A 23,692-nucleotide genomic window follows, 5' to 3' on the forward strand; every position below is an offset into this window, starting at 1 on the left:
TGGGCCTGGTGGCACATGCTGGTAGTCTCAGCTACTCGAGAGGCTGAGGTGAGAGGATCTCTTGAGCCCAGGAGTTGAAGGATGCAGTGAGCTATGATCACACCAGCGAATAGCCACTGCACTCCAGCCTAGATAGCATAGAGAGACCCTGTCTCTAAATTTTTTTTTAAAAAAGCCAAAGGACCAAAGGTGATTTTAAGATAGTACCAATGGCATGATGCACCCCAATTTTAGAGGTGTTAAAATGTGGAAAATGTATATTTTAGAATCAGTGAAATGTGGTATTCTATTGTGAATTAGTTGAGATATTTGTTTGGCTACTGGGACAGGGTCTCAAAATAAGGCAACAGTAGTTTGCATTATAAAAAGTTATTTCTCTCCCGTATGAGCCCTGATGCCAAGGTCTGGGCTCTTTCTGTCTTTTTGCTCTAGTAGCTATTGTCTGCTCACATTCCATTCAGGGAAGGAAAGAAGGGAGATAATAAGCCCCTTCCTTCTGCGGCATGAACCACTTTTATTCATACCCCATTGACCAACCCTTCGTCATATGGCCACGTTGAGCAGCAAGGGAAGCTGGGAAATGTCTTTATTCTAGATATGTCTTTGGCCAGTTAAAGCTTTTGTTCTGTTGCATAAAGGGAAGATTAGCAGACTCTGCCACCCACTGTTTGCCTGTTGTATTTTCAACCAGTCTCTTCCTGTTGGACATTTAGATTCTTCTAACTTTCATAGCACCTATCACATTTGATCTTGATATATTTGTGTGATTGTTGGTATGATGCCTGCCTTTTTAGATACATTGTAAGCTCCAAGAGGCCTAGGAGCTGGGGCTCTGTCTGCTCCCATTTCTATCTCAAGCACTCAGCACAGGGTTTAGCACATAGTAGTTGCTTAATAAATATTTGTTGAATGAATACATTATTTTCTTCTTCTTTATTATGCCTAGTCCAAACATACTGCAATGACTTTTCTTTTCTTTTCTTTTTTAAGAGACAGGATCTCACTCTGCTGCCCAAGATGGAGTACAATAGTGCTACCATAGCTCACTGTAACCTTGAACTCCTGGGTTCCAGTGATCCTCCTGCCTCAGCCTCCTGAGTAGGTGGGACTATGGCACGTGCCACCATGTTTGGTTAATTTATAAAGTTTTTTTGTTGAGATAGGATCTTGCTATGTTGCCCAGACTGGTCTCGAACTCCTGGTCTCAAGTGAGCCTCCCAAAGTGCTGGGATTACAAGTGTGAGCCACTGTGCCTAGCCTGCAATGAGATTTTGTTTGTTTCTTTTCCTTTTATTTTCATAGGGTAATTTCTTAGAAATTCTGAGCCAAATAGTATACACTTTTAAAAAAGGATATTGACACTTACTGTCAAATAATACCTTCAGTACACATTTAAAGGTAATTCCAGTATGTAATTTACTTGTATACAAGGAAATTAATAATGAATCGATTTCATCAAAAAAAGGCAAAAATAGGATTTGTACAAGAGGAGGGGGAGAAGGAAAATCTGTAGGTATATCTATTGATATTTGTATCTCAGTCTATCTATCTGTCTATTCATCCATCCAGCTACCAGTGAATTTCCTCTTCCTTTCCTTGGATGTGCCACTGAGCCATCAGCTAGCAAGAAGCCTAATGAGAGTATTTTGCCCTGAGAGTTTCACACCTTTGGGTGTGTAGCTGTGACATGTAGATAGCAGGCTGTTTCTATATTATGTCTATCATTTACCAGCATCTTGAGTGTCATCTCAGTGCTCCTTTCTTTCTTTCTCTTGTCTGCTTTTCCTTCTTAGTTTTACTCTCAGTTCTATCCCCATGAGGCTGGGTCCAAGGCTCAGGCAGCTCCAGGCTTATAAATCCCCTTTCCTAGAGGAGAGAGTGCTCTTCCCTGACAGCTTTGATTAGAAAAGTTCCCAGGGCAGACCTTGATTAGTTAGCTTTGGTCATATCCCCATCTTTGGACCTATTACAGGGGCTGGAGCACAAAGGACAGTGATTGGCTCAGCCTGAGTCATATGAATACCTCTGTGGCCCAGAGGGTAGGGTATGTCATGAGAAGCCTTCAACCAGGATTATTTGAGTGGAGTGGAGTGTATCCCCCGAGAGATGATAGGCTGCTGTCTGGGCAGACCAAATTCTCCATTCAGGGTCTTGATTTCTGGCTCAGTCCCTTCTCCCTGACCTCTGCTTTTTGACTCTCCAATGAGCAGACAGAACCAAGGTTTAGGGAAAGACTAGTGTCTCCCTAAATCCTGAGAGTGCTATGCTGTTCTGTGTATATGATGAAACTTTCACTTTCTTGTCAGGTGTTAGAGAGATGTGCAGTTTTCTAGAAACAAAGCAGATGAGAGCTTAGCTCATTTGTCTAAAACAGCCTTGTGCTGTTCAACAGTAGACTAAGTAGAAAAAGGGCTAAAAGGAGGAGATGTAATTCTCAGAGCTGAAACATTCTTGTCATACTGGAAATGTAAAGCGGCTAAATATCAGTTGTAAACTAGAACTGAGTTTTGGGGCACATTGGTTTTAGAGTATTTGATTTGGAAGTTTTTCTTGTGTGTACATCTGTTTGTGTGCTTGCTGAGGGGGCTGTAGGGTGTGAATGGGGTGATATTGGGATGTCTGGGGAGGTTCTGGGCATGTTAATGGGGTCACTAAGGAACCTTGGGGTATGACTAGGAGAGACTGTAGCAGACATAGGGTGACTTTGGAGATGACTGGGGGTGACAAGTGTCTTGGATAACTTGAGGGTACTATTGGGGTTGTTTGGGAGTGATACTATGGGTATGAAGGTGAGTTGCTGTGGAACATCTTTTAGGAGTATGAATAGGGTTACTTTGGGGGTGTCTGACTCTAGAAATGATTGAAATGGTTCTGTGGGATGACCTTGAGGATGTGGATGTAAATGGGGATGAACTGAGGGGGTCATCTGTGGGGTGACCTTGGGGGTATGTGTGGGGTTGATTATGAGAATGACCATTGAATGAGGTAAATGGGGGTGATTTGGGAAAACTTTTGAGGATGTGAGCGGGATGACATCGAGTTGACTTTAGGGGTACCTGGAGGTGACTTTGTGAGTGAGAGTGGAGTTATTTTGGGGTTTCTAGGAAGTGACTTTGTTGATGTGAGTGGGGGTGATTTTGAGGATGTCTGAAGCCAGACTTTGGGGATGTCTATTGGGCTTCTCATGAGTGTCAGTGGGAATGACTTTGGAAGGTGACCTTGAGGAGTGTCTGGGGGTGACTTTGGGATACTTGTCCTTCCTCCGCCCAGTTGTTATCCATATGAGCGAAGGCTTCATGTTCCTGGCCCTGGGGCTGTGCCTCTTCCTCCTCCCTGCCATGGGTCTCTCCTTCCAGCCATTCTTCCGCCGCCTGTGGAAGGTCGACTTTGTCTTCAGTTCCCTTAGCATCAGCATTGGTAAGTGTTGGCTCGGGGTGGGGGTGGTGGTGTTCCTACCCCCAGCATTTCTTTCTGGCTTTGAGGAGGGGTATCTAGACTTTATGCTCTGCTATCTGCTAGGTCTCTGTCTTGGAATGTCTCTTAGGATCTCTGCCTGACTCTCTGTGTTTACCTGAGTTCTACTCTCTCTTTCTCAGTTGAGGTGTCTGTGTGTGGGGGGTATCTCTGTTTCACACTGTTTCCCTCTCTTCCCACCCCCCATTTTCTCCAAGTATCATTCTTTCTGTCTCGTGTGTGTGTGTGTGTTTCTCTCTGCTTATCATGGTGGGTAGAAGAGGATGTCTCTGTCTCTCTTCTCTTGCTGGGGGTCAGAGAGCCACTGTCCAGCCTCTTGTCCGTCTCTGGCCCCACCCCAGGGCTCCTGATTTTTGTCAGCCTGACGTTCTTTGCAGTTAACGGTGAGACAGTGCATCCGAGGCCACGGATATCCTACCTGGTGACCTTCTACCTGTGCTGGTGTGCCAGCGCCCTGATGCTGTGGGCCTGTGAGAGTGAGGCCTCAGCAGCAAGGGGCGGGACCTCGGCAAGGCAGGGGGCGGATCTCGGGAGCAGGAGAACAAGAGGCGGGGCCTTGGGCTGGATGGGGAAGGACCTCGAGGGGAAGCCTCCAGGAATGGGCAATGGGGCGGGGCCTAGGGTGGGGCTCGAGTCTAACGACCCACCTAGCCCTCTGCCCCAGGAGCCCTGTCCTACTTAAACCAAGTGGGCATGTGGAGCAGGAAGATGACCTTTAAGGAGCGGCTGAGCTCTCGCGGGTGGGCCTTGCAGCATTGTGCCCACAGGTGCACATCCAAACACCGAACTCAGACATCAACTGTGAGCGTATCCTGCACTTGCCCAATTCACACACTATCCAGGAGAGCCCCCAAGTCTCTCCAAGGAATAGCACCTGAGCTTCTCAGGACACTGACCGGTAGCCCTGGCCAGATGCTGGGCCCGGCCCCTTCAGTGTGGCCACACCCCCAAGATTAGACCTCCCTTGAGACCCCACTCCCTGATACCATGCCATGTCTTCCAAGGACAGGTGACAAACCCCGACCACGGCTGTAGGGCCTACCCTTTGTGGTTCTGTGTCTGTCCACTGGGTCCTCACAGTGCCCCCATTCCAGAAGTCTGACACCTCCTCCGGTTCTGCCTGCTCTGAGCGTTCCACTGAGCCCTGCAGTGTGGCTAGTTTGTGTGGCCCCACCCCAGGATGCCCAGCCCTCACAGGCCATGCCCTGAACTCACTCTCCGTCCTTTCAGCCAGTGTCGTCTCCATCAGAACCCCTCTCCCAGAGTTCCAGCCCCGCCCCATGTCCACTTTTGCCTCCAGGTGGACACAGCACCCCTCAGCATTTGGTGTAGCCCCGACCCAGAAGGTGTGGCTTGCAATAACATCCCTTGGCCCCTCTCCTGGGTTCCCCATCACAATAAAAAGTGGGGCTATCCAATATCTCCATATCCCACCTTCCACTGCCCCCATCTCCCCCACAAGGCAGGGTCAGGCCCAGTGTGAGCAAAGTGGTCTGGTGTCCTTGACTTGCCTTTTGGGATCTGACTTTTTCATGCATGTTTGTCTATACCTACAGGGCCCCTTCCTTTCCCCCACTTGCTTGTGATTGCAGGCCTCTGGGCACAAGATTGGTACAGCTGAGGTGGCTCTAAGCTCAGTCAAGTGGGTCCCAAGTGTCTAGGAGTCTGGAGTCTGGAAGGCCAGATGATGCCAGAACTTGAGGCACATTTGATGCACATATGATTTTACTTAGGGGTCGGGGACTGGCTGGGCATTCAGGGGTTGTTTGCCATGGTGTCCTTGATCCACTCGAGGTACTTATGCAGTTTGGTGTAGAGTGAGGGCATCTTGGGGTTGGCACATGGGACGTGGCCCCATGCTATGAGACCTTGGAACACGCCATTGCAGATCAGTGGGCCCCCCGAGTCACCCTGGAAGCACAAGGGGAGGAGAGACAATGTCAGAGCAGACAGCAGAGCCCAGGTTCTGCCTGCGGAGCCCCAGCTCTTAAGACTTAGGGCCTCCAGGTCCCACTCCCAGAAGAAGGTAGGTGGGGATTCCAACAGAAGGGGGACAGTGGGCTGGTCGTGGTGGCTCACGCCTGTAATCCTAACACTCTGGGAGACTGAGGCAGGAGGATCTCTTGAGGTCAGGAGTTCGAGACCAGCCTCAGCAAGAGTGAGCCCTGTCTCTACCAAAACTAGAAAGAAATTGGCTGGGCAACTAAAAATAGAAAAAATTAGGCAGGCGTGGTGGCCCCTGCCTGTAATCCCAGCTACTCGGGAGGCTAAGGCAGGAGGATATGTTGAGTCCTGGTGTTTGAGATTGCTGTGAGCCAGGCTGACGCCACTGCACTCTAGCCTGGGCAACAGAACAAGACTCTGTCTCAAAAGAAGGGGGACGGTGGCTTGAGTCCTGGCCAATGAGGAAGAGACTTTTGGGTCCAGCTCTTGTGCAGGGGGAAGAGGGCAGGGTCCAGGAGGACAGTCCTGGCAAACAGGTCAGTGGCAGGAGGAGCAGGGCAGGACCATCTACAGGACCTCCTTGCTGTCCCCTCCCCGGCCCCCAGCAGGGCTCGTCTCAGAGACCACCTCTCCAGGAAGCTTTCTCTGACTAGACAGTAAATATGTGTCAGAGGCAGGAACGGGTGAACTACAATGCGAGGAGGTGAGCTGCAGGTGGTAACTGGATGGGGGTGTGGGAAGGGAAGAGGGTCGGAGGGGAGTGGAGCTGCTGGGGACCCCGGGGTGGGGGGCAGATGCCTGGTTAGCTCTCAGGACCCAATTCAGAAGTTAAGTCCCCTCTCCCAGGCCTTCAAGACGCTGAGGGAAGGGGCTGGCTCACCGTGCAGGTGTCTTTGCCACCCTTCATGTGCCCAGCACACAGCATGAACTCTGTCACCTTCTGGGGGTGGGCTTTGTCACACACATCATTAGGCAGGATTTCAAGGTCCACACACTGGAGATTGTCTGGGTATGAAACTACAAAACAGGGAGAAAAAGGGCTGAGGCCAGACCCCACCTGGATCCTTCTCCCTCGACCCAGGAGTCCCTGTCCCCGCTCCAGGCTGCACAGTCGGCCCAGGCGTACAGTTCTCTGGTTTGATGCTGCCCCAGCCAGAGGCAAAACAGATGCTCCCCATTTCAGGTTCGGGTTCCTCGTAAGGCAGGTCCAGGACCTTCACAGCGTCCGTGATCTGGGCCGGCTCCGTCAGGCGGAGCAGCATGATGTCGTGGCTGTAGTCCTCGTCATCCGCGCGGGTGTAGTTCTTCAGGAGGCTCAGGTTGAATTGTGGGTGTGGGAAGCTCTTACTGACATGGACAAACTGGGCTGTGTCTTCGTCGTCAAACAAGTTGTGGCGACCCAGCCAGACCTGGTACTTGCTGGGGAAAGAGGGGGATGGAGGGATGAGGAGAGGGGAAGGGGAAAGGGAAATGGGGCAGGGGGTGACGGAGGAAGAAAGATGCAGAGTTGTGGAGGAACACAGACAGTGAGTGAGAAAAGAAAGGAATGTGAGTGAAAAAGGCAGATACAGAGACAGAAACAGTGAAAAATGAATGGTCAGAAGGACAGAGGGAATGAGAAAGGCAGACAGGGAACAGTGAGACACAACAGAAGGAGCGAAAAAGAGACAGGCTGAGAAAGAGGAAAGGCAGAGGCAGCGAGAAACACACAGGGAAGAGGAAGGAGAGAGCAGAACAGGGAAGGAGTGAGGAACATCCGATGAGAACGGGAGCCAGGAAGTCAGAGGAAGAGTGAGGGCCAGAGGCAGAGAGGAAGCCAAGGGTCTGGGCTGTGAGAGAAAAGGGGGGGCCTTGGCAGGAGAGGGGAGGCCTGAGAGCCGCTCAGCTGCAGCTGGGGCTGTGCTGGCTCCCTAGAGGACCTGGCCCAGAGCCCAAGGTCTCATCCCCCTTTCCCTGCCAGCACCCTCCCCCTTTCCCTGCCAGCACCCTCCCCCTCTCCATCCCTCTTCTCCCTCCTTCTCCCTCAGTGGTCTCACCCAGCTCCAGCTGAAACCAGCCCTTCCTGGTGTCTCCCCAGAGTGGACGGATGTCCTGAGGGAGGCTGGGCAGAGTGAGAGGCGCCCCCTCATGCACACAGGTTGGGGCTAAAGCCCTTCCTTCTCTCTGGGGTCCCCTTAGGCCCATCCTAGGTGTGTGTTCAGTAGTGATGGGGGAGGGGGTGGGACAGAGACCCAGGGAGAGAAATGGGCAGAGAGATGGAGGGCGAGACCCACGGTGACAGAGGTGACCACAGAGTGACCCAGAGAGGGTAGAGACAGGGGAGATGCAGAGACATGAAGACAGAGCAGGAGATAGAGACCAAAATACAGTCACAGTCAGACACACAACCAGAGCTAGACAAAGGCACACACAGAGACCCAGAGAGAGACCCAGGCAGCCATGGGAGGGTGGTCCAGCCCCAGCTCTGCCTCCCCATGTACCTGGACCAGAACTTTCCCTCTGTCCCTCAGTCCCCCAGCCTTGTCTGAGGTTATCCAAGAGGAATGGCACTGGCTGCTCAATCCTGTGGGAGTACAGGTGCCCCCCTCCCCAGACCCCAGGCCCCGACTCACTCGCTGAAGCAGTGGGCGGCTGTGAGCACCCACTGGGGGTGCACCAGGACTCCCCCACACCCAACGTTGCTGAAATGGTACACAGCCGCCTGCCAGGGGTGGGAATGCTGCTCACACTCCCAGCCTCCCACAACCCGGGACTGGATGGCGGGTGCAGCACCTGCAGAGGGGGTGCTGGGTTAGGAGGGTGGGGTTGGCAGGAGGGGCAGGGGGACTGGGCTGGGGGGGGGGGAGCTGTGCACTTGCAGGGAGTAGGAGCAGAGGACCAGGGCTGGGGGTCTGGGGACATGGCAAGGGGTGCTGAGAAGGTTCTAGAATTCTGGAACTGTTCCTGGGTTGGTGGCTGGTCTTGGGTGGGGAGAGTTTATGCTCTGAGCATAGAGCAGACCCCAGGGGGCACAGTAGGAGACACAAGAAGTGTCTGGAGCAGACATCAGGTCTAGGGGTGAGGTCATTTGGGGTGACTTGGGGTCTTGGACTGGGAATGGGAGGCGGTGGGTTAGAAGAGTGGAAAGGGACTCCAGAAAGGAGGGATAAAGGCCCTAAAGGAGAGGATCCAAGGCTGGGAGAGGAAGGGTGTGGGTTAAAGGGCTCCCAGGCTGGGCAAACAGTTGTGCCTGGGTTAGGCTTTTGGGGTTCAGGAAAAGATGCAGCTTTAGGGAACCAGGTCTAAGAGGTCAAGAAGCACATCTGGGCTGGGGAGTTTGGGGTAGGATTTGGGGTGTCTAGACTGGGGCTGCAAGGGGTCAGCTGGGCTGGACAAGTCAGATTTTGGGGTTTCCAGGTTAAAGGATAAAAAAAGGGTTAAGGTTGAGGCTGGGGGTGTGCTCCTGTGAGGTTTTGGGGTCCTTCCTATAACCCAATAGTGGCAATCCAATAGGTAGGGGCCCTGAGAACAGGGTTGGGGTGAGGACTAGGACGGGGCTCAGGAGGAGGGAGGGGATGAGTGATAGTCACCACGGGATAGGGTGCGGGACAGGCTTCTTGTTTCTCACGGGGGTGGGGTCCATGGTCTGAGGGTATTGGAGGGATTGGGGTTCTCTTGGTGGCAGTCCCAGGACAAGATTGGAGAAATGTTCAAAACAGGGGCCAAACAGCTGCAGGAACAGAGTGGAGGACCCACTTGATGTGAGGTTTTAGAATCACATATTGCCTTACTTGGGGCAGATCAGGGCAGGATGGCTAGCTGGGAAGGTGTTTGGGATCTTGCAGGTGGGGCCCCAGAAAACCAGATTTGTGCAGGAGGGATTCAGATGGGGAAGGGCGGGACCTGGGGAGGGATGGGAATTCTGTAAGGAAAGGAGTATATGGTTGGAGGGCTTGGGTGTTTTTCCTGGGAGAGCTGGGGGTGCTGGATGGAGTTCTGGGGCAGAGAGAAGGAAGAGGCATTTGTAGATTCTCCCGTGCCAGATGGGGATCCATCTGGTGTCACACAGTTTGGGAAGCAGGGCTGGCTGGTGGAATTTGGGGGACTTGGGAGGACCAGATGTCAGGGTCTGGAGGACAGAGTTGAGAGCTAACAGCTGGATGGAAAAAGTCTGAGGTGTGGTGGGATTTGTAGACTCCAGAGCCAGACCATTGGGGCACAGAGCACTAGGGTTAGGAGGGCCCCAGGGTCCCAGGGTCTAGTGGGGTTGAGGTCCCCCAAAGAGAGGGACAGAGATGGCCCAGGACCTGCCCCTTTGTGAAAGCAGCAGGGGCAGGAGCTGACTAGGGAAGAGGAGAAAGTACTGAGGGTTCCTGGGAGGGGGCAGGGACCTAGTGTGGGAATGCAGACTGTGAGAGGTGGGATTTTGGGATGGGGCTGCAAGAGATAGGAAACAGCTTGGCATCCTGGTCTGGTATGGACCACAGGCTGGGGTGCTAAAGGGGAAGGACTTACGGGGGGCAAGGGCGGCACAAGAGTCAGGGACCGCTCCCCCTCCCACATCCCCCCACCCCACTGTCTCACCAGTCCCCCCCAGGGACAGGGCGAGGCACAGAACCAGGAACCACATGGTGACAGGTGTCAGGCGGCAGGTGGTGAGCTAGCAGCTGGGGAGCCTCCCCGGGGAGCCTTTTAAAAGCCCTCATTGCCCCCACCCTCAGAGCCCCGCCCCTGCCCTGCTGGCACCCAGATGCTGGCCAAGGTCCTTCCCCTGTTGCCTGGGGGCTGGACAACCCCCTCCTATCCCCAGAGCTGTGAAGGGGAGGGAGAGCCAGCACCTGTTTTCTGCAGGCCCTGGATCACGCTGGATGCATTCCTGGGGCTGAGGCCAAGTGGGGCAGGGCCTGTAGCTCCTGGGGCTTTGCTCTGGGGGACAGAGCCAGTGAGGCTTGGTGGGGCAAGGGGGAACAGAAACAGGAGGATGGAGGAGTCACCGACCCCCAGTAAGAGCCCTATATACCTAACCCCTAAGTAAAGCCCTGCACCCTAAGACCTGGTAGACTTTAATACCAGCGGTGAGGGCTCCAATTCCGTGCACCACTCAGAGAGACAGGATACCAACTTAGCTGTGAGCCTGTCCCTGAAATCTAAGCCTTGGCTTTCAAAATGCCCTGATTCTTATACTTCCAGATCCAGGATCTAGGTCCCCAAAGCTATTGTTCCTTTCATACTAAAATTTTGGAGTACATATCACCACAACCCTAGTGCCCCAAGATCCAGGAATATGAACTTTCAGGGGTCTCCCAAGGTAAATTCTCTAGCATTATAAAATCCAATGTTCCCCTCAAACAGTGTCAGGGGCCCAATGACCCTTCTACCCTTGTTCCCCAGATATAGGTAGTCAAGGTCATGTCCTCCAAAGTCCCAGAGATTCGGACTACGTGCCTTCCCAGGTCAAGATCATCCTAACCACAAATTCCAATTACCCCCACTCCCACCCCATTCTGCCAATACAATATTTAGGTCTCAAGAGTCAGGTTCATGTACTTCAATGTTCAGTGACCTTGAAAATCACATTTTGGGGCCTCTGAAGAGAATCAGGATGTAGATTCCTGATTCCTGCAGCCTCAATGGTAAACCCATAGGCTTCTAACATGTTATCCTGGCTTTTTGGTAAAAACAAAGCAACTCACAGGGTCCCAGCATCTGCTGTATGTCAGGAACCTGGCCAAGGAAAGGAGAGTATTTGCCTTTTTGCATGGCTATCAGGAAGCCCAGAACTAAGTCTTGAAGAAAAAGTCATTCTTGGTAATCTAGTATTTGCCACTGGGATCCAAAGATACAGCGTATTTACCCAGTGCCAGATGCTATTCTAATCAGTTCGTATGAATTACCTCATTTAATCTCACAGCAACCCTGTAAGTTAAGCAACATGATGCATCTCCATTTTACATATGGACAGACCTAGGCTGAGTGAGATTAGCCTCTTGTTCAAGATCACATGGCTGGTCATACCTGTTGAATGGACAGAGCCTTGCTTCAAGCCCTTTCTCCTCCCCTCAGGATTGGGGGAGTGGGTGAAAACAGTGTACAGTGTCTGCAGGTTCCCCACCCAATCTTTGTCTCCAATTTCCCTTCATCCCCAGAAGAAAGTCACAGAAACTCCTACAGAGAAACTTGGATCAGTGCTCTCTGTTATCTTGGTGTTAAGGGCTAGGTGACCTTGAGCACCAGCTTTGCCTTCAGGCGGGACAAGTCCTTGGCTAACACCTGGGCCTTGGACAGGATCTTGAGGGATGGCTTAATTCTGTTCCAAGTCGGGACAGGGCTGCTGGCCAGGCATGGGGGCTTCTGCTTAGGACATAGGAGGTAGGCCAAGATATTCAGTTCCTCTTCATGATTTCCCTGATCCACTCCAAGTAGTGGCAGACTTTGGTATAGACACCAGGCTTGGTGGTGGTGTCACAAGGGACGTCGCCCCAGGACACAATGCCCTGCAGAACACCCCTACAGACCAGGGGTCCCCCGGAGTCACCCTGTGGAGAGAAGAGGGGGGTCTCAGGATGAGTGAGAACCTCCTGGATCTAGTGTGCCCATCTCCATCCTAATCACAATTTGCATGCCCACCCCAGGCAATCCCAACCCAACTCAATACAGTCCAATTTAACCAAAACCAATCCAACCCAACCCCAACTTAACTAACTCACTCAACGCATATCCAGTCTCACCCCCTTGCAACCCCAACCCAAGTGAACTAAACTAAATCCAACTCAACCCAACCCCGACATGTTCCCCATTCAAAATGAAACCAAACCCATGCCCATCCTCACAATCCAATCCCAATTTTCATACCTTCTGCATCTCAAACAAAATCTACCCCATCCTGATTCAACCCTGACATATTTCTCATCCAAAACCAAACCACACCTATTCCCATTCTGAACCCCAACCCAATTGCCACACCATGCACCTCAAACACAGCACAACCCTATCCCCATCTCCAGCCCCAACTCCAACCTCACCCCCATTCTAACTGCTCTTCCTTCTCCTTCTCTCTAGGTTGGACTGCTCTTCCAACCTGGCATCTTCTCTAGCCCAAAGCAAATGATATCCAGCCCCATCCTAACTCTCAAATCGGTCCCCAACCCTCTTCCTCCACCTGATGGCTCCCTCTGGGCTCTGACCTCACAGGAGTCTGTGCCTCCTCCCTCTGCTCCTGCACACACCATGGTGTTCATCAAGTGCCCGGGGTAGTCCTTGTTACAAGATGTGTCTGAGATAATGCTGATGTTGGCACAATGCAGTGTATCTGGGAGACTCACTGGGGAGGACAGTGAAGTTGGAGTAGATCCATAAATTCCAGCCCTGTCCCCTCCACCCAAGAACCCTGGAGAATAGAGTTCCTCGAGGCCTCACATCCAGCTCCTCCATCTTTTCATTCACCTTGTGATTCCAGGCTCCCTGTGGTCCCGGGCTTGTTGTTGGACACCAGGCCCCATCCAGACACCACACAGGCCTCGCCCGAGCTAGGGCAACGGGTGGGCAGCGTCACAGGGTGCACCTGGGGGGTCAGGCGCGCAGGCCGGGCCAGCCGCAGCAACATGACATCATGGCGGTGACTTCGCGCTTCGTAGCCAGGATGTGGGATGACTCGAGAAACAGCCCGCAGTTGCTCTGGTCCATCATGCTTGCGCAGATTGTGCTCACCCAGGCGCACTATCATGGAGCTGTGTGGGCAAGTGGGGTGAGGAGTAGGCAAAGGATCAAAGAATGGGCAACCTGTGGTCCCTACTACCCTTTCCCAAGACCCTGAAGCCAGTGGTTCCGGCCCCTGCCCCTCAGGGACCAAGGAGTCCAAGTCAGGCACACACCTGGAACTGAACCCTCTCGGCTCCAGCCCTCCTTTCCTCAGAATCCAGAATTACAACATCCCTGGACTCATCCTGCCTCAGGAGATCAAAAGCTGGGACTCTACTGTCCTCTTTTTCCTCCTTCAGGGACCTAAGAGTTCAGAACCCACCCTCTCCTCACCCAGGAGCTTGATCTCCAGCCTCTTCCTCCTTCAAAACCCGGGGGTCCTGGCACCAGTCTCCACCTTCCCCCTAGGAGTTCTACCCTCCAGCCAGGCCCTTGAGCCCTGCCGTCATACCGGGTTTGGCAGTGGGCCGCAGAGAGCACCCAGTGTGGGGAGATGAGGGAAGCACCGCAGTTAAAGCGTCCACGCTCGTAGAGGGCCACTTGCCATGGCTGGGAGTGGGGCACACACTCCTCACCTTTCAGCAACTTGTCACCTTCCTGTGCTGCTGGGAGAAGGAGTAGAAGATCCCGAGGACAGGGACCTTTTCATCACCTCCTGCACCTTCCATGCACCCTGCCCTCACAACTATTTCTCACCTGTGCCTTTCCCCAATTTCTTAAGAAGTCCCTGCTGTTTATTTACAACTGCAGCCTGTTTCCTCCAGAACTCTAGCCCCTACCCCATTTGCTATAGGACTCTGGGAGAGAGAGGAAGGGAAAAGGACCAGAGGACGAGAAGTCCTCTGTGACTGGGAGTGGAGACAGGGACACTGGATACAGGTCAGACAGGTGGTCACTTGGAACCAGTCATTCAAGGTCACCAAATTGTCACATGCCCAGATGGATGTGGCCACTCAATATGTATGACGTACAGTCTTGGCCCCAGAACCTGGACATCTCAGCCAAATTCAGCATACAATACAAGACACAGATGTGGTCACACAAGGTCATGGACGTACATACACATCTAAGCTTCCAAACTTAGGTACAGGTATTGACAGCTCTTTAAAGCTAAAATTCACTTGCATACTTAGGTTGCAGCTTCAAGAACCACAGCACGTAAGTTCATATGTGTATTTAAATATGGATGGCTAAGATATGGACACACGCACACACAGAGAATTGGATACAGACCAGACCTAAATTCACAGTCTCCCGTGTGGTGTTGACATCCGATGTCACAGACATTTGCACACAGGGTCCGAACAAAGAAGGTGAGTCCTTAACCCTGGGTTCAAACATACTAGCTGTGAGACTTTGAGCAATCATTTGACCTCTCTGTGCCTCTGTTTCCTCATCTTTAAAACGGGGATTGTTGTAAGAATAACAGGAGTGTGTGAATGGTGAGTGATGCCTGGCACATGGTAACTGCTTAATATTAATATTAGTTATTTTTAACAAAGGACATAGATTTATTTATGATACATACATGTGGATGTTCAGGTTGTGGACACAAATGTGGTCAAAGTAAGTCAGACATCTGTACAGACACAGTCAAGATAAAAGCTGATTCATCCACAAGCCATTTCGTAGGGAGTCAAAGCTGCAGACACCACCCCAGAGGGCCAACACTCAGATGTGGACCCACTAAATCAGACGACAGGGCAACAGGGCTGGGCATTCAAGGTCAAAGACGTACAGCTGGAGACACAAGTGGCCAGGACAGGACATATTTATCTATCTCTAGATCAGCTCCCAAGCCAGACCCACAGTGTTGAAGGTCACTCACTGGGTTTCACATAGCGAGACCTGGTTCCCACATGTGGGCTTGATGTGGACACACAGGGCCCTGTACACCCACCACACACACACACACAATGGCACCGAGCACAAGGACATAATTAGGGACATTTCAAGGTCACAAGACCATGAGCCCCTACACTGGGCAACACGGATGTGTCCCCTCAAGGTCACAGCCACACACACACAGACACCTACACTGGGGCAGGGTTTGCATCGTCAGATCAAATGCCCAAAGCCTGTCCACCAGGGTCAGGAACTGCGCCAAGGGAGCTGGTGAGGCCAGGGGAATGCGGACGTGGTGGATGAGGGGCTTAACGAAGGAAAGGTGATGTTGTCCTGTGGAGAAGGGTGGAGGGCAGGGGCTGAACAGCTGGGCACCGAGGCTGCATCTGGCCAGTCCAAGCTGGAGCAGGGTGGAGGCCCCAGCTGGGTGCAGCGGGCAGGCGGGAGGCAGGGAGGAGAGAGCACAGAGAGAGCCTGAGGGGAGGCTGGAAGCATGCGGGAGGTCTGAGGGGCCTCCAGGGGCGAGGGTCATATGGGGCAGCAGGTTAATGAAAGTCTACCCCTGATTTCTCCAGGGTAGAGGCATCAGATTACGATTAATTTCTCCATGAGTGGTGGCTGAGTTTGGTCTGGAGTTAGCCTGCCACCCAGGGTGACCTTGACTTTGTGGCCACCCTTCTCTGGACCACAGCCCCTTCTCTTGTCAAATGAGGTCAGCGGTGCCCGCCTCACGTAGATGTTGTATGTAAGCGCTAAGTGCCGTGCCTGGCACATACTAAGTGCTCAGCAATGCCCGCACACCTTAGAGGGCGCTACCTGGGGCCAGGCACATGCTAGTGCCCCACACGTGTTGTAATCCTTACCACAACCCTGTGAGGGAAGGACTGTTGTCTCCATTGTACAGCTGGGTCACAGAGAGATTAAGTAACTAGAGAGTGGCAGGGGCAGGATTCGAGCCCGGAGTCTGTGCTCTTGGCCTCTCAACACTTGTTTAATGGTTGCTAAGTGCATTACCTACATTGCACTATTGAGACCTCACCATTATTGTTGCAGGTAGGTGCTGTCTTATAGAGATGGCACTCGAGGCCCAGAGAGGTAAAGCAGTTTCCTCAAGGTCACACAGCAAAGAAGGGGCAGCCCAGGACTCAGCTCGGGTATGTGTAGCCCCAGCCTCGTGTTCATTATCATGGGTAGTGAGAGGCCCCAGGTCCCAGCAACTCCAGAGCAGCCCTAGGCCCATGATGGCTCTTCAGGTGGGGTGAGGACTCAGGAACATTGGCAGGTGGCTCAGGTGTGGGCAGGGGTGAGGGAAGGATCTTTAGGTGGTCTCTGGGTAAGGTAGGGGCTGGCAGATCACAGGGCCGAGATTGCAAGGGAAGGGGGCACCACAGTCCCACAGACCCAGACCTCACCTTGGCCCAGCTCACCTGTAGATGTCAGCAGGAAGCAAAAGGTGAGGAGAAGCCACATTGTAGAGGAGGGACCAGGACTCAGCTGCAGTCAGGGAGGGGAGAGAGAGAGAACTGAGGTGAGGCCGGACCCCTCTGCCCCCACCGGGATCCCTCCAGACACAAACTCATCCCACCTGCTGCTTAAGAAACTTCTTTTTACCCCCCACATGTCCCCCTCCCCTCCCCCTACTGTACGTCCTCTAGGTCCCCCATCTCTGGAGGGTCTACTGTTCCTCTGGGCACCAGGATGCCCCCACAGCCTGTCATCCTCCAGCACCATGCCCCCAGCCCCCAGATCTCGCTCCAGCCACAAGGCTGCTGGTCAGGATCCTGTCTAGCCTCCTGTCTGGCCTTTTGGGTTCCCCTCCAGTCCAGTACCCACTGCCCAGCCTGTCCCCCACCCAAGGCTCCAAAGGGTCTTTCTACATCCAGAGCTGACTGTTCACAGCCTCCCATGTTCACGGCCTTTCTTGGATCCCCAGCACCCCTAGGATAAAGTCCAGCCCCTCAGCTTCACTTTCAAGGACATGAGTGGTTTCTCCCTTTCCAGCCTTCCTGCCCAGGTCTCCCATGACCTTGTCCTTCTAGACACAGTCAGTGCTGCTATTTTCCCTCCTGCAATTTCATGCCTCCATGCCTTTGCTCAGGCTGTTCCTCCTACTAGGTGTACCCTTCCCTTCCAGACACACTTCCTCCTTGAGGCCTTTCCTGACCTCCCCTGAGCCTCAGTGGTATCTGCTTCCCCCACCAGCCTGGCAACTCCCTGAGAGCAGGCCCTGCTGGACTCAACTCTGGATCCCCAGTACAGCTCGGTGCAGGGTCCAGTCCATGGGAGCCCTTGGGAAGCTTTGAGAATGAATTAAAGTTCTTCCCCTCATCTTCCAAGTTCGTCTTTATCTTCTGAGGCTCAGCCCCACCCCTCTTCTCGGAGGCCCTGTTACCTAACAGGTGTCTCTCTACATCCCACCTCACCCGCTGTGCCTCCACAGATGCTGAGGTCTGGCCTGTCCTTTTCTGCCATCAGGAGGCCTTGAGGATGGGGGAAAAGAAGCTCAGGCCGGGTCCTCTTTTCGTCCCCAGCACTGCCCAGCCTGGGCCTGTGGCACATGGGTGGCCTCAGGGATGTGCTGAACTGATTTGAACCTGTGATAACTCCTGATCATGTTCTTGGCTCCGGTACACTTATTTACAGGGACGTCCTCCTGATTCACTCCATCTCTCCTCCCCCCACCCAGTCACGGTAGCTCCTTCTGGTGGCTCCAGGACGTTTTCTTGGTTCAGGTTCAACTTGGGGCCTTGTAAAAGGACACATAGACCTACCCAGTGCCCTTGACACTCAATTCCCCCAGGGTGGTTCCTGTCTCCCCCTGAGACCAGGGCATTCTATATTCTGTGTCTCTCCTCACTGCTCCTCCCTGCCACCTTTCTCAAAGATCTCACCTCCTCCAGATCCTCCAGCAGCATCTAGGGCAGCTTGGATGCCAGAGAAGGGGAGCAGGCACCAGAATGCCTGAATTTATAAGCTCCCAGAACCACCTGGGTCTGGAGGTGGGGTGGTGTATGATGGGGTGGGAGGTGGCTGAGATTCAGGTTTACAGGCAAGGACGCCTGGGTGGCTAGTGGGGTGGGGGACTTGGCCTAATGAGCATTTATTAGGCTGAAGCTATTGTCTGAGTTTACAAAGAGGAATTCCCCGTCAGGGGCAGTTCCTCATGGGGGAGGGGATGGGAAGGCAAGAGCAGAAAATTGGAGAACATCAAAATACAGAGCCTGGAATTTGGGGTCTAGAGTGTGGAAATTGGCTCCTAGAGCCATCCATCTTTCTTGTACCTGGGGCAGGTACAAGATTCTGGATCTGGATCTTTGCTTCTGGATCTGGGTCTTGAATTCTGGGTTTGGGGGGTCTCAAGTTTGGTATTAATGACCTGAAGTCTGGAATGTGGATTCTGAAGTCTGAATTCTGGGGACTGGGGTCTGGAATTTGGACCCTGGAGTCAAGCCTTTATGTAACAGGTCTTGGGCTTGGATTCTGAATCTTGGAGTCCAGAGTAGGAGTCTAGAGTCTGGTGTTTGCAATCTGGGAGTTGAGATTGGGAACCTTTGCACCTGCTGTGTGAAGTCTAGGGCCTAGAGTACAAATGATAGGTTTTGGATTTTGAATTTTCGGGTCTGAATTCTAGAGTCTGGATCTAGACTCTGAGATTTCATGGGTAGACTTGGAGTGTGAAGTCTGTTGTTTCAAATCTGCATAGCACATTTAAGGGGCTGGACTGGGAGACAGGGGCCTGGCACTCAAGATTCTCAGATTGTTAGAATCTCGGCTCTAGACTGAATCTAGAGACTAGGTGCCTGGGGTCTCCATTCTGGATCCTGCAGTCTTGATTCTGGGTTCTGGAGCTTGAAATCTGGATTCTGCATTCCAGAGACTGGAGATCATCACTAAGATGATCCAAGGCTTTGGGTATTTGAGGCTGGCTTCTAATAGCTCAGAACTCCACAGGGCCCCAAGCAATTGTCTAGAGTCTATCCTGACTTAACTGATGAGGAGGTCCAGAGAGCAGGAGGGACTAACTTCAAGACATCCAGTGAAGGGATGGGAGCTGTTATAAGATGGTCTCTCCCCATGTCTGGAAAGCCATCACCTTTATGGGAAGGAGCTGCATGAGTGGGGCTCATCCATTCCAGAATTATATGCCCTCAAAATTTCTAGAATATCAGACTTTCAGATTCTAGAACCACAGGCCCTAAGGATTCTGGCAGTCTAGGTCCTTGGCCACTCTGGAACCTGAGATGTTTGAATAGTCTAGAACCACAGATCTCCATACACATTGGAACCCTGGAACCTCCAAATTTCTGGAGTCCCATAACCTTCAGGCATTCTAGAACTTTGAGTCTCCAGACAAACCCAGACCTGTAGACATTCTGGATCCCCAGGCTGGAGGCTATTCTAGAACTCCTTTGTCCTTTTGTCTCCCCACAAATTCATGCTTAAAGTCTTTGGGCCTCCTGCTGGGCCACAGCTTCAGTTGAGCAGCCCCTATTTATGGAATGTTGGCTACAGGCCACTCCCAGGGGCTGGGTGCTGTCCTTGCATTATCTTGTTTATGTTCCTGACAGCCCTGTGAGGTGGTTATTACAGCTGGAGGAAACTGAGGCTCAGAGAGGGGGCAGGCAGCACAGGCAAAAGGTATGCAGAAGGCAAGAGGCCAAGGGGGGAGAGGAATCCTGTGTTCCGACTCCACAACACCTCGTTGGCCCATTCGCACCCACCCCTGGGACCACCGTGCTCCAAAAGAGGGAGGTGAGCCACTGGGGCAATAATGACAGCTTCCTGGGTGCCAGGCCTGTGCTAAGCGCTCTCCATCACGATCGCCCGCGCTCCTCCTGCTAGCCCACGCAGGCAGGTACCGATGGGGGCACCGATTGAGCGCCCACCGTGCAGAGCCTGGGCTCACACCCAGTCTGCGCGCGAGCTCCTTGGGAGGACTCTTGGCCCCGCCCCTGACGCCTTGGCGTCAGCGCCCCGCCCCCGCCCACTCGGGCCAGCTCAGACCCCTGCGATCACCGATCGATGTCCGTCTGGACGCCTCCCAGACGTCCTTCACCTCCACCGCGGCCTGAGTCCCGCCTTCTGTCCCGCTCCTCCTCCTCCTCCTGAGAACACTCCCCGGGAGTCTTTCTTTTACCAGCTCCCGTGGTTCAGTCACCAACCATGCAAGTCTCCTCCGTCTGACCCTGAACTCCAGGCTCTGGCAGCCACCTGCGCCTGGGCGCCACTCCCCCTCCGCCCCAATGTCCCTAGGGCCCTCTCACTCACCATGTCTTAACTCATTTCTCTTTTCCCAAACTCTCTCATCTTCCTGTGTTCCCCGTTTCAAGGACGGCGCAACAGTCCACCCAGTCATGCGGCCAGATTCCCCCAGGCACCGTCCTCGCCCCTTCCCTCCCCTTATCCCCTGCCTCCCATCTGTCCCCAGCCTTGTCCCTTCTGCCTCTGTCTCCCTCTGCTCCATCTCCTCCACTCTCTGGCTCTAGCTCAGACGTTCTCCTTGCTTCCTGGACCCTCACTCCAGCCTGCTCCCTGTCCTTCCACTGCCACTCCTGTTGGTCTCTCTATGCTCAGAGCTCACCCCACCCCTCCCCACCTCTCTGGTTGTCAGGTGCTCATCTGTGAAAGGGTCTTCGGCTGGGGTGGGGTGGAAAGGGGCAGGGCCTCGCAGGGGTTGGATGAGGTAATCCCATGGAGCAGGTGTGTAAATCATAAAACTAGGCTGATGCTTGAAAGACCGGTTAACACAGCACGTGATTCAGACATGGACTCTGGAGGCAGGTGGCCTGGCTTCAAATCCTGCCTCTGCTATGTAGTAAGTACTGTGCGCCCTTGGGCAAGTCACTTAACCTCTCTGTACCTCAGTTGCCTCATCTATAAAGTGGGAATAATAACTGTTTCTGCCTTTTCTGTAGCAGTGTTTTGAGGTGTTAATGCCCGAAATCTGTGCCTGGCACTTAGTGCTGAGTAATCCTGGGCCATTATTATCAGTCCTGTTTCCTCTAGGAACAGAATCCTGGGGAAGGGTGGTCAAACGGGGTCCTTCTCAGATGACACAGGGCAGCAGCCGATCAGGACGGGAAGAAGCCATGTTTCTCGATCTCCCAGGTGTGGCACCTTGATCTGAGTCCCTGAAACCCCATTATCAAGACCCCTGTTTTACAGATGGGGAAACTGAGGCCCATATTTGAAGGATAGCTTTGCTGGATTTGGTATAATTGGATGGAAGATTTTTTCTTTCAGCGCTTTGACAATGTTGTCCTGCTTTCTCCTGGCCTATATGGTTGCTGTTGAGAAGTCTGTTAGCAGACAGTTTGGACCTACTTTCTATGTTTTTTGCTCCTTTCTCTTCCTGCTTTTAGGGAGCTCTCTTTATCCTTGACCGTGGAGAGTTTATTATATGACTTGGGGTAGTCTTATTTGGGTCATATCTGTTTGGTGTTCCCTGCCCTTCCTGCACCTGGATATTTATCTCTTTCTCAAGTTTTGGAAAATTTTGTGTTATTAGTTCTTGGAATAGGCTTTCTACCTCTTGCTCTTGCTCAGCTCCTTTTTGAATACCAATAATGTTTAGATTTTGTCTTTGGAGATAATTATATCTTGTTGTGACTTTTGTTCCCTTTCCTTTTTTTTTTTGAGACAGAGTCTCACTCTGTTGCCCAGGCTAGAGTGAGTGCCGTGGCGTCAGCCTAGCTCACAGCAACCTCAAACTCCTGAGCTCAAGCGATCCTCCTGTCTCAGCCTCCCGAGTAGCTGGGACTACAGGCATGCGCCACTATGCCCGGCTAATTTTTTCTATATATATTTTTAGCTGTCCATATAATTTCTTTCTATTTTTAGTAGAGGTGGGGGTCTCGCTCTTGCTCAGGCTGGTCTCGAACTCCTGAACTCAAACGATCCGCCCACCTCGGCCTCCCAGAGTGCTAGGATTACAGGCGTGAGCCACCGCGCCCGGCCTGTTCCCTTTCCTTTTTCTCCTCTTTTTGTGTATTTTCAAATAGCCTGTGTTCAAGCTCACTGATTTTTTCCTATGTTTGATCCATTCTCTTGTTGAGAGCCTCTCAAACTAATGAATTTTTAGGTCCAGCAAATGTTTGTCAGTTCTAAGATTTCTGTTTGATTTTTCAAGCTTTCAGGTTTAAATTTTAATTTAATTTTTTTTGAGACAGTCTCACTTTGTTACCCAGGCTACATCATCACAGCTCACTGCAACTTCAAACTCCTGGGCTCAAGTGATCCCCCTGCCTAGCTTCTCAAGTAGCTGGGATACAGGCTGCCCCCTCCCCCCAACCTCCCGGCTAATTCTATCTTTTTGAAGAGATGGGGTTTGCTCTTGCTCAGGCTGGTCTTGAACTCAAGTGATCCTCCCCCATCCGCTCCCAAAGTGCTAGGATTACAGGCCTGAACAACTGTGCCTGGTACTTGTTTATTTATTTATTTTTATTATTTCAATGTCATTGTTAAATTTTTGAAATGAATTTGTGAAATGATTTTCTGCGTTATCCTGGAGATTACTGAGTTTCCTTAAAATGAATATAAAGAATTCTTGGGCAGAGAGTTCATATATGGCTGTCTTATTAGAGTCAGTCACTGGGTCCTTGCTTTGTCTGTTTGGGGAAGGACATGGTTCTCTGTTCCTGTTGCTCCTTGTGGATGTACATCTATGTATTGTCATTGAAGGCTTGGTTATTTATTGGAGTATTGTCTGGCTTGTTTTGGTTTTTATTGGATGTGTTTGCTTAGAGATTGATTCTATGTAATTTTCCTGATGATTTTCTTTCTTTCCCCCTCCCCGATGTCACTGTGTCCTTTTGAGCACTAGATGGTGCCTTATGCCCAGGTTTGCCTCTGTGCTGGTAAACCATCAGAGTGCCCCTGTCTTGAATGAGGGTGGTCCCAAAGGGGATGTCCTGGTAGTGTGGGAAGGCTGGGTAGGAGCTTGTGCCCAGGGGACCTGTGGAATGAACCTCCCACAGCATGGTGCTGCTGAACAGCCACTCTGATTTGGCATCTCCTTTGGCTGAGTTACAGAGTGGAGTGCCCAGGGTTGGGAATGCTAGTCCCACCTCCTCCCTTCCTCTGTGGCTGTGCTCAGCAATAGCTCTGCCTTCGGGCCCTGCCAGTGCTTCCTGTGGGTTGAGGCAGGGACAGAGCTCCTGCCAGGGAACCCAAGACGGTGGGGAAGTTGGTCGTCCAACTTGATCCTACACTTTCCAGTATAGAAACTGTGAGTTGAGGAAATTTTTCCATGTACCTGGTGCTGGGAAGGCTGGGGGAGGTTGTCGTATGGTAGTCTGATTTGCTTACCACCTACTCACAGCTTTCTTTCTTGTTTTTTTTTTTTTTTTTTTTGTTTGTTTGTTTTTTCACTTTGTGGCCCTGGGTACTAGCTCATCCTCATATTTGAGTTCTGGAATATTGGTGGAGATAATCTTGGCACTGTATATTTGTTTTCTATTTTCTGTGGGAGAGAGTGAAGCCAGGTTGTTTCCACATTGCTGTTTAGGAAACAAAAGTCTCCATAGCATTCTTGCCTTGTGTTTATTTATGTGGAGTTTTGTCTAAGAAAATCCTGCCTGGTTTCTATTTTATAAAAATATTCCCCTACATTTTCTTGCTGTGTCTCCTGTGTATTTGTGTCTTAATGTCTCTAATTGTATCTTCCCTAAGTGTCTTAGTTTTTGTGATGCCACTCCCTTTGTGGGTTGTGGGTTTCTCTCTTTCTCTCTGCTCCTCGTCATGCCTGTTTCTC

At 52.0% G+C, this 23,692-nt stretch overlaps 2 protein-coding genes across 3 annotated transcripts; both read right to left on the bottom strand.

Annotated features, from left to right (window-relative positions):
* Window positions 1-5,229: 5,229 nt before the first annotated feature.
* On the bottom strand, window positions 5,230-10,027 carry KLK1 (kallikrein 1). Its single transcript, XM_069457836.1, has 5 exons — window positions 9,982-10,027; window positions 8,031-8,190; window positions 6,545-6,837; window positions 6,299-6,435; window positions 5,230-5,385 (listed from the first exon to the last, which is right to left on the bottom strand). Exons 1-5 carry the CDS (start codon window positions 10,025-10,027, stop codon window positions 5,230-5,232), a joined length of 792 nt encoding a protein of 263 aa, XP_069313937.1.
* A 1,753-nt stretch (window positions 10,028-11,780) lies between these two features.
* Window positions 11,781-16,410, bottom strand: KLK15 (kallikrein related peptidase 15). 2 transcript variants are annotated; one of them, XM_069457946.1, is made up of 5 exons: window positions 16,368-16,410; window positions 13,547-13,697; window positions 12,841-13,124; window positions 12,582-12,718; window positions 11,781-11,933 (listed from the first exon to the last, which is right to left on the bottom strand). In XM_069457946.1, exons 1-5 carry the CDS (start codon window positions 16,408-16,410, stop codon window positions 11,781-11,783), a joined length of 768 nt encoding a protein of 255 aa, XP_069314047.1. The 2 variants fall into 2 exon arrangements, with proteins under 2 accessions (XP_069314047.1, XP_069314046.1); XM_069457945.1 differs by having other exon boundaries at window positions 13,547-13,700.
* Window positions 16,411-23,692: the final 7,282 nt, after the last annotated feature.

This window comes from Eulemur rufifrons, chromosome 24, assembly GCF_041146395.1.
Source record: "Eulemur rufifrons isolate Redbay chromosome 24, OSU_ERuf_1, whole genome shotgun sequence".
Classification (NCBI taxonomy): domain Eukaryota; kingdom Metazoa; phylum Chordata; class Mammalia; order Primates; family Lemuridae; genus Eulemur; species Eulemur rufifrons.